The sequence below is a fragment of the Vombatus ursinus genome, unplaced genomic scaffold (assembly GCF_900497805.2).
Source record: "Vombatus ursinus unplaced genomic scaffold, bare-nosed wombat genome assembly UNPS02014973.1, whole genome shotgun sequence".
In the NCBI taxonomy this organism is placed as follows: Eukaryota; Metazoa; Chordata; class Mammalia; order Diprotodontia; family Vombatidae; genus Vombatus; species Vombatus ursinus.
Window position 1 is genome coordinate 8,868,515 of NW_020954751.1, and position 13,361 is coordinate 8,881,875.

General features: G+C 35.8%; 1 protein-coding gene across 1 annotated transcript in view; it reads right to left on the reverse strand.

Moving 5' to 3' along the window:
* Positions 1–13,361, reverse strand: part of ADCY8 (adenylate cyclase 8) — a 361,242-nt gene that overhangs the window by 194,541 nt on the left and 153,340 nt on the right. The window contains exon 5 of the mRNA XM_027845527.1: positions 2,742–2,869. Coding sequence (XP_027701328.1) covers positions 2,742–2,869 — 128 coding nt within the window. The remainder of the gene's footprint in view (positions 1–2,741; positions 2,870–13,361) is intronic.

Sequence of the window (13,361 nt, forward strand, 5' to 3'; positions counted from 1 at the left end):
GTGTGTGTGTGTGTGTGTGTGTGTGTGTGTGTGTGTGTGTGTGTGTGGGGACGGGGGCATGGTATAAGAAGATTAAAAAGAGAAATGGGGGAATATAATAAAGAACTTGAGCCTCCCTCAAATACCTTCCCTCTGAGATTACATTCTCAGAAGATTTAGATTTCTTACATCTTCAAAAACTTGCTGGGCATATCCATCTGGACATCCTGCCAGTACCTTGTCTAAAGGTCTTTAGAGCTTCTTAAAACTGATTTCACTCCCCTACCTGATTTTCCTTCTAAAAATCTGATGGCCTCTTTTCAATCCTAATAAGTTCCAGAGGATGAGTGTAAGTCGCAGAGGACTGACATTTACACTATAAACATACCTCCTTATTCACATATCATACACGTTATATTATATACATATTATATACATTACATGCATTATATGTTGTCTTCCCCATTAGATGTGAGCTTCTTGAGGGCAGAGGTCATATTTCTAACTTTCTGGCACATAGTTAATGTTTAATAAATATATATCTGGCACATAGTTTATGTTTAATAAACATATGTTGATCAGCTAACTGAATGACTTCTGTGTTCCTGAGGATGTCAAACCCTTCCTTCCAGTGACAGAGGCTTGAAACTTTGGATTCATCTTTAGTTGTTCTCTGTTCCTAACAATCTCTGTCCCCTAACATTCAGGTGCCAAATCCTTTCATTATTCCCTCATCGATATATTTCCCATCTATCCATTATTTATTAGCAATAATTATCATGATGATCATAATAGGCATTCATTTATATAGTGCATTAACATTTGTAAATCATTCTTGTCTTATTTAATCCTCACAACAATCTTGTGAAATAGGTGATACAGAGATGAGGAGGAATTTGAGGCTCATAAAGGTTAAGTCATTGCAACCAGCCTAGTTCAGACTCTTATCTCTTCTCACTTAAACTATTGTAACAGTATCTTAACTGGTTCCCTATTTCCAGTATAGCACTCACACCATTGCCCAAGTAACTTCCCTATGGCATCAGTTTGATTATATGACTCTTGCTCAATTGGTTGTAATATATGACCTCTGTGATCCTTCTAATTCTGGAATTTTATAAGTCTACTGTACAGCCTCCAACAGCATCCTGTTTCCTATACAATAAAGCATAAATTTGTTTACCTGACATTTATGGCCCTCCATAATTCGGCTTGGACCTACCTTTTCAATACTTCTCCTTTTTATATACTTCATATTCTTGCCAAATTGGTCTTCTTGCTATCCTTGATACTATTTCTGCCTTTGTGTGCATCTTTATCCATGTTTAGAATAGACTCAGGTCTATTTTCCAGCCTATTGAATTTTTTTTCTTTTTTCAAGTTGGGTTGTGTCCAGCTCTTTATGACACCATTTGGGGTTTTCTCACAAAACATATTGGGGTGGGTCACCATTTCTTTCTCCAGTTCATTTTGCAGATAAGGAACTAAGGCAAACAGGGTCAAGTGACTTGCACAGGGTCACACAGCTAGCTAGTGTCCAAGGACAGATTTGAATTCAGGAAGATGTCATCTTGATTTCAGGCCCAGCACTCTCTCCGCTGTGCCACCTAGATGCACCAAAGCTGCTTCTTTCCAGACTAAACTCAAATGCTTGCTCCTTAATAGAGCCTTCTCTGACCTCTCCAGCTGAAAATGTTCTCTCTTTCCTTATAATTTTGCTTACATCTTTCCTTTGCATGGTACTTACCCTTCTTTTGTAGCAAAGTTTACTTTTATATGTCTACACATCCTATCAGACTGACTGTAAGATTCTTTAGAGTAGATTCTGGGTTTTGTGTATCTTAGGCCAATATAAGTCAGGAAGTCGCTAAGACTGTCAGTTAAAGAACAGGTGTCTAGTTGTATCAACAGAGAGAATTTCATGAGTTGCCTATTCCAATAACATTACAGGTTCAGGGAAAAATGCCAAGAATTTGTGATTTCATTGTTTTGTCAACTTCATTTAACAATGGGAGCCAGCAATCCAGCTGTTTTTCAGTAGATAAGTCAGAGGGATTTGCCTGGTCCCAAGTCTAGTAAATGTCAGAAGCAAGATTTGAACCAAGGTCTTCCTGATTTCAACTCTAGCCCTCTCTCAACTAGTTCATAGGGCCTCTCAGTCACTTTGAAGATGTTGCTAAATTCAAATGAATCCCTTTATCTTTGACAATCAGCTATTATCTTCCAAATGAGCCTTTCAGAATCTGACTCTTAGCCTTGAGATGCCCAAATGAACAAGGTACATTTGATCTCATGGAGAAAATGATTAAGATTCACTATTTGTGAGAAAGGAGGAGGAAAATAAATTCTTCTGGGGACAACACATTTGTTTGAATATTTAGGACACATTAATAAAATTCAAGTTTCTGCTGAGAAAATGGTCCAATAAATAAGACTTTAGAGCTAGATAAGAATTTAGATAATCTGGGCCAAGCACTTCATTTCATAGGGGAAGGTCAAGATGACATCCAACTCCCAACTATATCATTCTGTGTTCTATGCACCCCATGTATGTGTTACCATGTATGTATTAACACAATGTGATTTACTTAATTGATGTTAAAGTGATCTAAGGATAAGTTGATTTGATTGGAGTGGAGGGAGAGTATTGTGTGTGAGAGAGAGCCCGTGTCTCAAAGCCTTAAAAAGTAAAAAAGACTAAATACTACCTAGCAATAAGTGAACAGAATACCAGTCACCTGCAGGACAAAAGTTCAAATTACCTGATGGTCTTGATCATACTGAGCCCCATTTCAACACAGCAGTGGGCATGATCCTGACGAGGTTCAGGAAGTCCAGACACACAATAGTAGCAGTCCCCCAAGATCTTAATCCGAAGACAATGATGCTCCTGGATTTGACATCATGAAAAAGAAGACAAATTGATTAGCAAAGGGGTTAAAGTCTTAGAATATCCTTAGGGAATGAATGATGATAAGGTAGTTGAGAAAGAAGATTGTTGTCTCTAATTATAGGATGGCATTGGGCTTACTCTTGCTAACTTGTTGATGAAACCAGAACCAATGACTTAGTTTGCCTTTGCTATAGTTTTCTCGTCAGTCCTGGAAGAATCAAACAAGTGAATGACCAATACAGATTGGTCATTATACTAACATTCTATAAATTAATTAGTTGATGTAGGGAGTTTTCAGACCTATTGGAGTTCAGATAACTGAGACATCAGAGAAGTTAAATGACTGTGCCCAAGGTCACACAGATACTAAAAGGCTGACACAGGGTTGCATTCCAGTATCGCATTCATTTTTCCAATGGTTCCCAAACTTTTTGGTCTCAGGGCCCCTTTACATCCTTAAAAGTTGTGGAGGATCCCATATTTTTATATGGGTTATATCTATTGATAGAAATTATATTAGATGAGGCAGCTAGGTGGCTCAGTGAATAAAGTAATAGGTCTAGTATTAGAAAGACTTGAGTTCAAATATGACCTCAGATACTTACTGGCAAACCACTCTAGTATCTTTATCAAGAAAACTACATGGACACCATGGTCCATGGGGTCAATCACAAATAGTCTGACTTGATTAGACAGCAATATTAGAAATGAAAATGGATAAATTTTAAAATATTGATTCATTTCAGAATAATAATAAATGAACTATGTGTTTTACTTATCTTTATGAAAAAATATATTTTCCAAAGCAAAAAATATAGTGAGAAGAATGGCACTGTTTTACCTATTTTTGCAAATCTCTTTAATGCCTGGCTTATTAGAAGACAATCTGATTCTCATATCTACTTTTGTATGCAATCTGTTGTGACATGTTATTTTGATTGAAGTATGTAAGAAAATCTGGCCTCACACAAATATGTAGTTGGAAAAGGGAAGAGTATTTTAATACACAAATGATATCTTACTGTTATTATAAAAATAGTTTCAAACTGGAGGATTCCTTGAAAGTCTTGGGACCCCTAGGGGTTCATAGACTGTACTTTGAGAACCACTGCACTAGTCCATACTCAGTTCGTAAAGAAAGGGATTCCCTAATTAGAAAACATTTGGAAAAATCAATTATCACTTACTAAGTTCAATAATGTAACACACAGGTTATATAAACAATTCCCTCAATTTTTTATTTAAAAAATGCTTATTTTTTTATCTACTGCACCATACCCAGACAACCTTTTTTTGTAAGAAAGAATAATAATGAAAATAAAATCAAATCAGTAAAACTAACCAACACATAAAGTCTGATAGCAAATGCAGTATTATGCAATGTTCCACGTCCATAGTACTCTACCTCCACAATGAAGGGAAGAAGCTATGTTTTCCCATTTCTAGGGGACTAAGCTTGGTCAGTATAGTTGCACTGCATTAGTCTGATTTTTTTATTTACATAGTTGTAGTCTTCAAGTATATTATTTTCCTGGTTCTGATTATACACAATAAGTTCATAAAATTTTTTTCTATATCTCACTGAACTAATCACCTCCATTGTTACTTACAACATTAAAATAATCCACATTCATGTACCAAAATTCATTTAGTCATTCCCAAAATGATGGGCATCTACAAAATTTTCAGTTCTCTACTACCACAAAAAAGGGTTGCTATGAATTTGCTTATGTAGATGAGCTCTTTTTTTCCTCTAACCTCTTTGGGCTTTATGTCTAGCAGTGGGATCTCTGGGTCAAGAGGTATGGACATTTTGTAGCCCTATATCATCACTAGAGGTATACCTCACTTAATGCAATAAAAGACACTCTTCTGGATATTGATTTTTTTCTTAATGACTAGGTTCAGATAAGGGGTTTCCTGTGAGTTGAGAGGATATGAAAATCAAAATGGGATTTGAGGAGGGCGATGGACACAGCCTAATAATGGGATTATGAGTGGTTGGGAGTGGACCCTGTGTACTAGTGGGGACCTGAGGGCTCACCTGTCTTCAGCAGAATGCAGCTTGGTCAAGGTTGAAGGCTTTATATCAGTGCACCAAACAGTATTTGTGTGTGTGTGTGTGTGTGTGTGTGTGTTACTGTTGCTACCAACAATCTACTATTAGGCAGAATAGCAGATTCTCCCTCAATAACTCTCACCACGAGGGAAATAGCTGCTAGGATGGTCATGATATGATCCTTTATAGCTCAAAGAATCATAATTTTTGAGTTGAAAAGGATTTTAGTGGTTATCTAGGTTACTAAACCCCTTGTCTTGAAAGCACTCTTGTGAGGTAGGTATTATAGATATGATTATTCCCTTTTACAGATAAGGAAGCCAAGGCCCAGAGAAAGGAAGTGAATTATTCAAGGGCAGTCACCTAAGTAAGTGCCAGTCAGGGTCTCCCCCAAGTCCTTTGGGGCCAGGTCTAATGCTCTTGCCATTGTACCACAGATGATCTAGCAGCATTGAGATTTGGTCATTCTCCTTTTGACTTAGTGACACATCCATGCACACATGAGCTTTATCTAGAGTCGAGCAATTGGGCTTTGTTCTAGGACTGTAATTTAGAGCACTGACAATTTTTGTACTATTTTATTGGGTAGAATCAATTACTAGATGATGAGCAAGATTCTTCCTTCCCTCACCCTAAGATGTCCATAATCCAATTCCTCAAGTCATCCCCAAAATGGGGTCTAGTGGAAAGAGTACTGGGTCTGAAGTTAAAGGACCAGGTTTAAATTCGACTTCTTCCTATCTGTGTGACCTTAGATATCAGTCCAAGGATCTCAACTCCTCATCTATAAAATAAGTGGTTGGGGGTTAGTATTAAGTGGCCACACAGGTCCTAGTTCTAAATCTATGAACTTATACCCCTACTCTCTCCCCTGATAGCTGCCTCACGGTGTCCTGGGTTTTTGCCTTTGTGAATGTTTGGGCTTCCTCCCTGAGGTCTTTTTCCCTCTTTCCCTCTAACAACTACTTTGTAGAAAGTGCTCTTTTTGACAAAATGTCAAGCTACGGTTCTGTACATATATTAGTACATATTTATATTATATATATATATATATATATATATAATTTGTATATATAAATGCTATTATGCTCCAAAGGGGCAATGAGTCAATGACACAAGGCTTTTAGTATGAGGTGTAAAAAGGTGTGGGTGGATGTTCTTCTGTAAGTCAGACTCTGATGCTTTCCAATGATCTCGACTCCCACTGGGTGACCTGGCCGGAAATGAGGAAGACCTGAATTCAAATCAGCCTCAGACACTTCCTAGCTCTGTGACCCTGGGCAAGTCATTTAATCTGTTTGCCTCCATTTTCTCATCTGTAAAAAGGGAACAATAATATCACCTGTCTCCCAGGGTTGTTGTAAGCATCAAATGAGATAGTAATTGGAAAACATTTAGCATGTACTTGCCACATAGTAAGCACTATATAAATGTTAGCCATTATTACTATAATTTTTAACATTCAAGTTCATAGAAACTCTCTGAAGAGCTCATATTTATGCTCAGAAAAAAGTTCTGGGTGAGTAAACTTTAAAAACAAAATAAAGTAAACTGAAGCTTGGAACACACCAGTAAGTCCCAAGTTGTTCTTGAAAATATCATCATAGAAAAGCTGTGGCAGATACTCTATTTTTTTGTTAGTGTAATTTTATTTTATTTTTTAAATTTAATTTATTTTATTCTAAACTTAAGGAATAAAGCATTTCTGCAGCATAGTGAATAGAAAAAGATGATTGTACATGAAACTGCAAATCAGTTATGTACAACTTGCTATTCCTTTTAAATATATAATGTAGTTATCATGTAACTTTCTCTTTTTTCCTCCCTTTTCTTACCCCCCCCGCCCTAGAGATGGCTACCGTTAGACACAAATATGTATATAAAAATAGAATATATGTAACATATATATAAATATATAATATATGTAATATATATTATATATGTAAAATCATTCTATAAATACTTCTATTTGTCAGTTCTTTCTCTGGATGCAGATAGCATCTTTCTTCATAGGTCCTTTGCAATTAATTTGGGTATTCAAAATAGTCAAAATGACATTCTCTCAAAGTTGTTCTTAAAACAATATTGTTGTTATTGCATACAATGTTCTCTTGTTTCTGCTCATTTCTCTCTTCATTATTTTGTGCTAGTCTATCCATGTTTTTCCAAGATCGTCATGCACATCATTTCTTATAGCACAGTTGTATTCTGTCACAATCATATACCACAACTTGTTCAGCCATTCCCCAATTGACAGGCATCGCTTCAATTTTTAGTTCTTTGCCACCACAAAGAGAGTTGCTATAAACACTGCTTATTCTTAAAAACAACGGACTTTGTGAAATCTTTGCCAGTCAGAAGGTTCATAAGGTGTAATGACATGCTTTCTATGCTTCTGTATATTTTCTCTACATTCAAGAGGCTGTGGTATAATTCAAGAGGCTGGTGCTGGACTTAGAAAATGTGGCTATGAGTGTTCTAGGTCACCTCAAGCAAATAAGTCACTTAACTGCTCTGGGCCTTAGCTTCTTCTCCTCTACAAAGATGACAATTCTGATGTTACCTAATTCATGTGGTACCAGATGAAACAATGGATTTTTAAAGCACTTTGTAACTATGAAACATAATATAATGCAAACTTTTATGGTTCTAGTTATGATATCAACTTCAATTTATTTTACCAAATGCTTTTTTTAATTATAACAGTTGAGGCACATACGAACAATTTCTGGAACTTCATCCTGTTTCACTATTCCTTTCATATGTGTGTATATTTCTGTATCTATTTCTGTGTCTATTTATCTATCATCTTTCTATTATCTATCTTCTTGTCTGTCTACCTATCTATCTATCTATTTATCTATCTATCACCAGTGTTAAGCTCAGTGTCCTGGGAAAGAAGCAAAAAAATTCTCAAGTTGATAATTTCTGAAGAAATAAAAGTCACAAAAGTTCATACCCTCTGCAGTTATCAGTATAACATGGTCAAACATGGTACCTTGGTTTGTTTGTAAAAGTTGCAATATATGTATCTCCCACTTCCCAATCAGTGTTATTATTATTCAAGAGAATGGCATACTTGTTAAAGTCATAAAATTCTTTGGTAAAAATATAAGTTACACATGAAGCCAATGTTCATTGTGCTGCGTTTAAAATCAAAAGGATTAATTAATTCTTGAAGGAAATTCTATTAAACTTGTCACAAACTTAGTTGCCTTGATCCAACTAGCCATGATAGTAAAAAACAAGAATAAACAAAACTGATGTTTGTATATAGGTATATGTATGTATATGTGTGTATATGTGTGTATGTATACACACATATATATACATATAATATATAGGAATTCTTAACCTTTTTTATCATGGATGCCTTTGTCATTCTGAAGAAACCTAGGGACTCCTCAGAATGACATTTTTAGATATATAAAATAAAATACTTAGGATTACAAAGGAAACCAATTATGTTGAAATATAGTCTGTAGACAGGATAACTGAGGTTAGGTGTGATCCAGTGGTGGATCTAATAACTGGAGTAATTTTGAAGTCGTGATGAGCATAAAATATTTTGGAAGCTATCTTCATTTGTAATATATGAAAATATCCATTATTTCTATTGGAGACAAAGTCACAAATACTGCTAAAATTACTGTGGCTTGTCACCTGCATTCCTAATGGAAGAAAATACCAAATTTCACTTAGAGGTTAGTGAAAATAAAGCATTTTTTCCCATCCAAGTTCATAGAACCCTGGTTAGGAACTCCTCATTTAGTGAATTTCAGCCAAAGAACTGAAAGACTTGGATGGGGCATATTAATTGATTCTGACCTGTCATCCACTTACATTCCATACAATGAATGAATTCTGAGTCTTTTGTTTTCACTAGCTACATGCTGTGTAAACTTGAGTAACAAGGTACCTTACTTTTAAGCTGGAGCAAAATAGGGATCGTAATACTTGCCATGCCTAATTCACAGGAGCATTGTGAGGTTGCAGTGAGATAATCCATGTAAAACCCCGAGTAGCCTAAAGTATGTAACTTTGTTATTATGTTTATGGAAAATAAGTCTATATTCAATTCAGTTCAGCACCATTAAGGTTCTAATATATTAAAACAATTGTGGTAGGCCCTACAATACAAAGACACTATGCCTTAAAGGACCTTGCATTCTAGAGGTGAAGAAAGAAGATTCATTACATATCTAGATAAATAATCAGTATACATAAAGCAGTATGGCAAGGTGAATACAGCACTGTATTTAGAATCAAAGGACCTGATTTTAAGCTTCTGATCAGTACTAAATATGTAACCTTGGAAAAGTTACTTAAGCTCCCCAGGGCTCAGTTTTCTGCTATATAAAATGAGAAGGTTGGAGTAGATGGTCTATGGGGTCCCTTTCAGGTTTAGATCTCTGATTCTATATAATATAAAGAAATTATAAGAGGGAAATTACACTAATATCTTGTTGTGAAGGGATGAGCAATGGGAAAGGCCTTATGTAAGAGGACGGACTTGAGTAATGTTAGGAAGGTAGGTAGGAATTATCCATGGGAAGATGAGGGGGGATTGAATTTCAGATGTGGGATCACCTGTATAAAGGTATAGAGATTGGATGTCACATACAGGTAACATCTAGCATGGCAGTTTGACCAAAATAGAAAGCAAAGGGAAGCAATATGAAATAAAATTGGAAAGGTAGATGGGAGAGGCATATTGTGGAGGCCTTTGAGTGGAATACATTTTAGTCTAGAGGCAGACTCTTGTCTGCGGTAAGAGCCAATCTTGAAATGAGACTTTCAGAGGATGTTTCCCTCCATGCCTGATTTCTGGCTATGAGCTGCACCTAGATGAAAATATAAGTGCCAGTACATTAAAAGGAGAGCTGTTCCCTTCCAGGTGCAAGATGAAATAGTATCAAGGCAGACACTTTTCTTAGGAGATTTTCTAAGCAAAGAAGGTGGTATAGAAAAAGAAGTAAAAAAAAAACAAAAACAAAAAACCAAAACAACCTTCCCACCTTTGGAGTCAATGGACTTGATTTCAAACTCCAGTTCCTAGTTATTTTGTACTCCATGCTTCTGTTTCTGCTCTTTTACTCTTTACATGATTTCATAGAGAACTTTCCATATTTCTCTGCATTCACCATCCTTTTCCACCTTAGTTGCATTTCGGCATTCTTTAACTAGTAATATAGTACAAATTAGTCCCACTAAGAACCCCTGGGTCATTTCATACTCCCAGTTTTCTAACCACAACATTCCCGTCCTATACATACATACATACATACATACATATATATATGTATGTATACACACACACACACACACATATACATATACATTGTGGGTGGTCTTCTGATCCCAAGTGCAAGGCTTAGTACTTCTTCCAATTTCATTATATAAGCTTCAGCCTAGGATTCCAATCTGTTGAGATCTTTTGAGATTCCAATTCTGTCATACAATGGTTATACATATTATAAAGTAGAATGTCAAGTATTGAAAAGCGATAGGGAAGCTTCTTCCCATAAGCTCCTACTCTGATTGAATCCTGGTTGTGGGTTCTTGACTACATTGAGAAAGTAGAGATGACCTTAACTATTCATAGAACCTCTTTTCAGTTGAGACAGTAGAAATTCAGAGATGTTTAGTCCACTGGCGCAAGTCAGACCAATGATTTAAATCCAGGGTTCTTAACTTTAAGTCAGTCTTGTGGTTTTTTTTCCCATTATTTTCCCATTTTTTCCCATTATTTCACAGAAAAGTAGTGATACACCTTACTTAACAGGATGACATGCTAAGTGATGGAGATCAAATGGATTTACACTTTATATCTGGTGGGAACATCAGAATCCTTGGCCACTTTGAATTCATTTTCATTAAGGGATTGGTGTAAGCAGTATCTGATACATTCATGGGAAAGTTCAACATTAGCCAGTATGTGTGTGTTCATGTGTGTATATGTGTTTGTACGTGTGTATGGGTGTGTAAGAGCTGCCATTAGGATTAGGCCATCTACAGCCTCATAAATAAAAATATAGCGTGCAGGTCACAGAGTACTCATCATGCTGTACGCTATATTTTTTTTCTGGCCACATTTGAAGTACTATTCAGTTTGGAGCACCACTTTTTACAAAGCCAGTGTGCATACAAAGGAATACTTCTTTGAATGCTTCAATGACTTGTAACATTTTTTTAAAAATCATTGAGAAAGCCCATTCCAGTTTTGAATAGGATTTTTTCCCTTTACACCAAGCCTAAATATGTAGCATTTTCCACCAATGCTTGTAGTTTTGTTCCATGGGGTCCAAGCAGAGCAAGACTTATCTCTCTTCCACACGATAGTTTTTTCAAATGCTTTTAAGACTACTGTCAAAGGTGCCATAAGCCTTCTCTTCTGCAGAACAAATAACCCCATTTCCTTCAGCTGGGCCTCACATGGCATTGTTTCAAATCCTTATTGTTTTTCTCTGGAAGTATTCCTGAATGTCAATTACTCTTTGAAAATATGATACCCAGAATTGGACATACAATTCAGGTGTGGTCTGACCAAGGAAGAGTAGAATGGGATTATTCCTTCTCTAACTCTGGAAATCCATCTTCTTTTGATGAAGCCTAAGATTGCCTTAACATTTTCAGTTGTCATTTCACACTGTTGACTCACATGGAACCTTCAAGTCTGCTAGAACCCTAGGGTTATTTTTGGCATGAACTGTTTTTTTAGTAATTTTTTCCCTCATGCTATATTTCTGCAACTGATTTTCTTTAATATAATTTAATGTAACATAAATGTAACAGTTCAGATGATTTATTTATTCCTGTTAAATTTCATCTTAGTTTCCACACATTGTTCTATCTGAGATTTGCATTACTGAATCTCAATTCTATCACCCAAAGTATTATGCATGCAATCTAGCTTTAGGCCATTAACATATTTAATAAGCATGTCATCTATGCTTTGCAAATACCTCTATCACTCTAGCATAATTCTTGATATTTAATCATCATTCAATATTTTGGGTCTGATCAGCCACAAAATTATAGAATTCTCCTCTTGGAAGGGACCTCTGAAATAGTCTAATCCTAACAATATCTGAACAGGAATCCCTTCTGCAACATGGATGAGAGGTCATCCAGTCTTTACTTAAAGACCTACAGTACAGAAAAATCCATTACTTCCTGAGGCAGCCCCTTCTACTTTGGGATGGCTCTAACTGTTAGGAAGCTTATCTTCATGCCAAGATTAATTTAGTCTCTTTGGAGCTTATGCCTGTTGCTCCCATTTCAATTCTCTGGAGCCAAATAGAACAAATCTAACCCTCTCCCCATTTAATAGTCTTTCAAATATTGAAAACAGCTACTGTCCCTTCTCTCCATACCTAAATACTTTTTTTCCCCAGGCTAAGCATCTCTAGTTTCTTCCAGTGATTCTCATATAAAATGAGCTCAATTTTAAGGTCACTCTTTTTATGGGGGTTCTAAGTGTGTACTCAGTACTGATTTAGCTAATATTGTTAACAAGAGATTTGTTCTGCTTCTGAAAACCAGTCTAGGTATATACAGAAAGAGTCATTACCAGAAATAACCTGATAAAAGCCTCCATATTAAATCAACATAGTCTTCAATACTGGGTGACTTCAATGAAAAGGTGAGTATTTAGTGATGTCACAAATATATATATATATATATATCAGAAAACGTTTCAGAAGAGAGAAATGAGAGGCAGCAATGACTTGTAGATGATACAAATATATAATGAACGTATTGTTTAAGAAGAGAGTCAAGAGACACTGGACATGGTGGGCAATCAACAACATAAAACACAAAATTGGTTATATTCTAACAAAGAGGACGTGACTGATCAGTAATGAGGTAATCATCTCCCACATTGCTCTCTAGGTATAGCCAGACCCTCAGTTTGTTAGTACAAAGATCAAAATCTCTTCCAGAGTAGAAGAAACACCCAGAGTAAAAAAGGTCATGGAATCCAACTCTTACCTATTTAAGTCTATTTAAATGGGGTAACAGATAGACTTCAACATGGTCTAACAACAATTTCCTAAAGAAGTTTAAATAATATAAATGAGTTGCCACAATAAAGAGACCAAAGAGGGATCAGAAACTACTTTAGCCAGCAAATACTTGACTAGCTTTTCAAATGGAAAGAAAGGGCTATCAAACATGACCATAATTGAATAACAATAAGTAACAGCTAATATTTATGTAGTATTTACTATGTGCCAGGTATTGTGCTAAATGCTTTAGAATACAAATTAGTAAAATCTTATGGAGAAAGATGATGGAAGATAATAAATAATATTGCCTATCATCAAAACATCAAGAAGAGTGTTATAAAAACCAAGTTACAGAACACTTTATGAAAGACGATCCAAGTCATCTAGAAGACATTTAAAGATAAAGCTGGAAGGACAG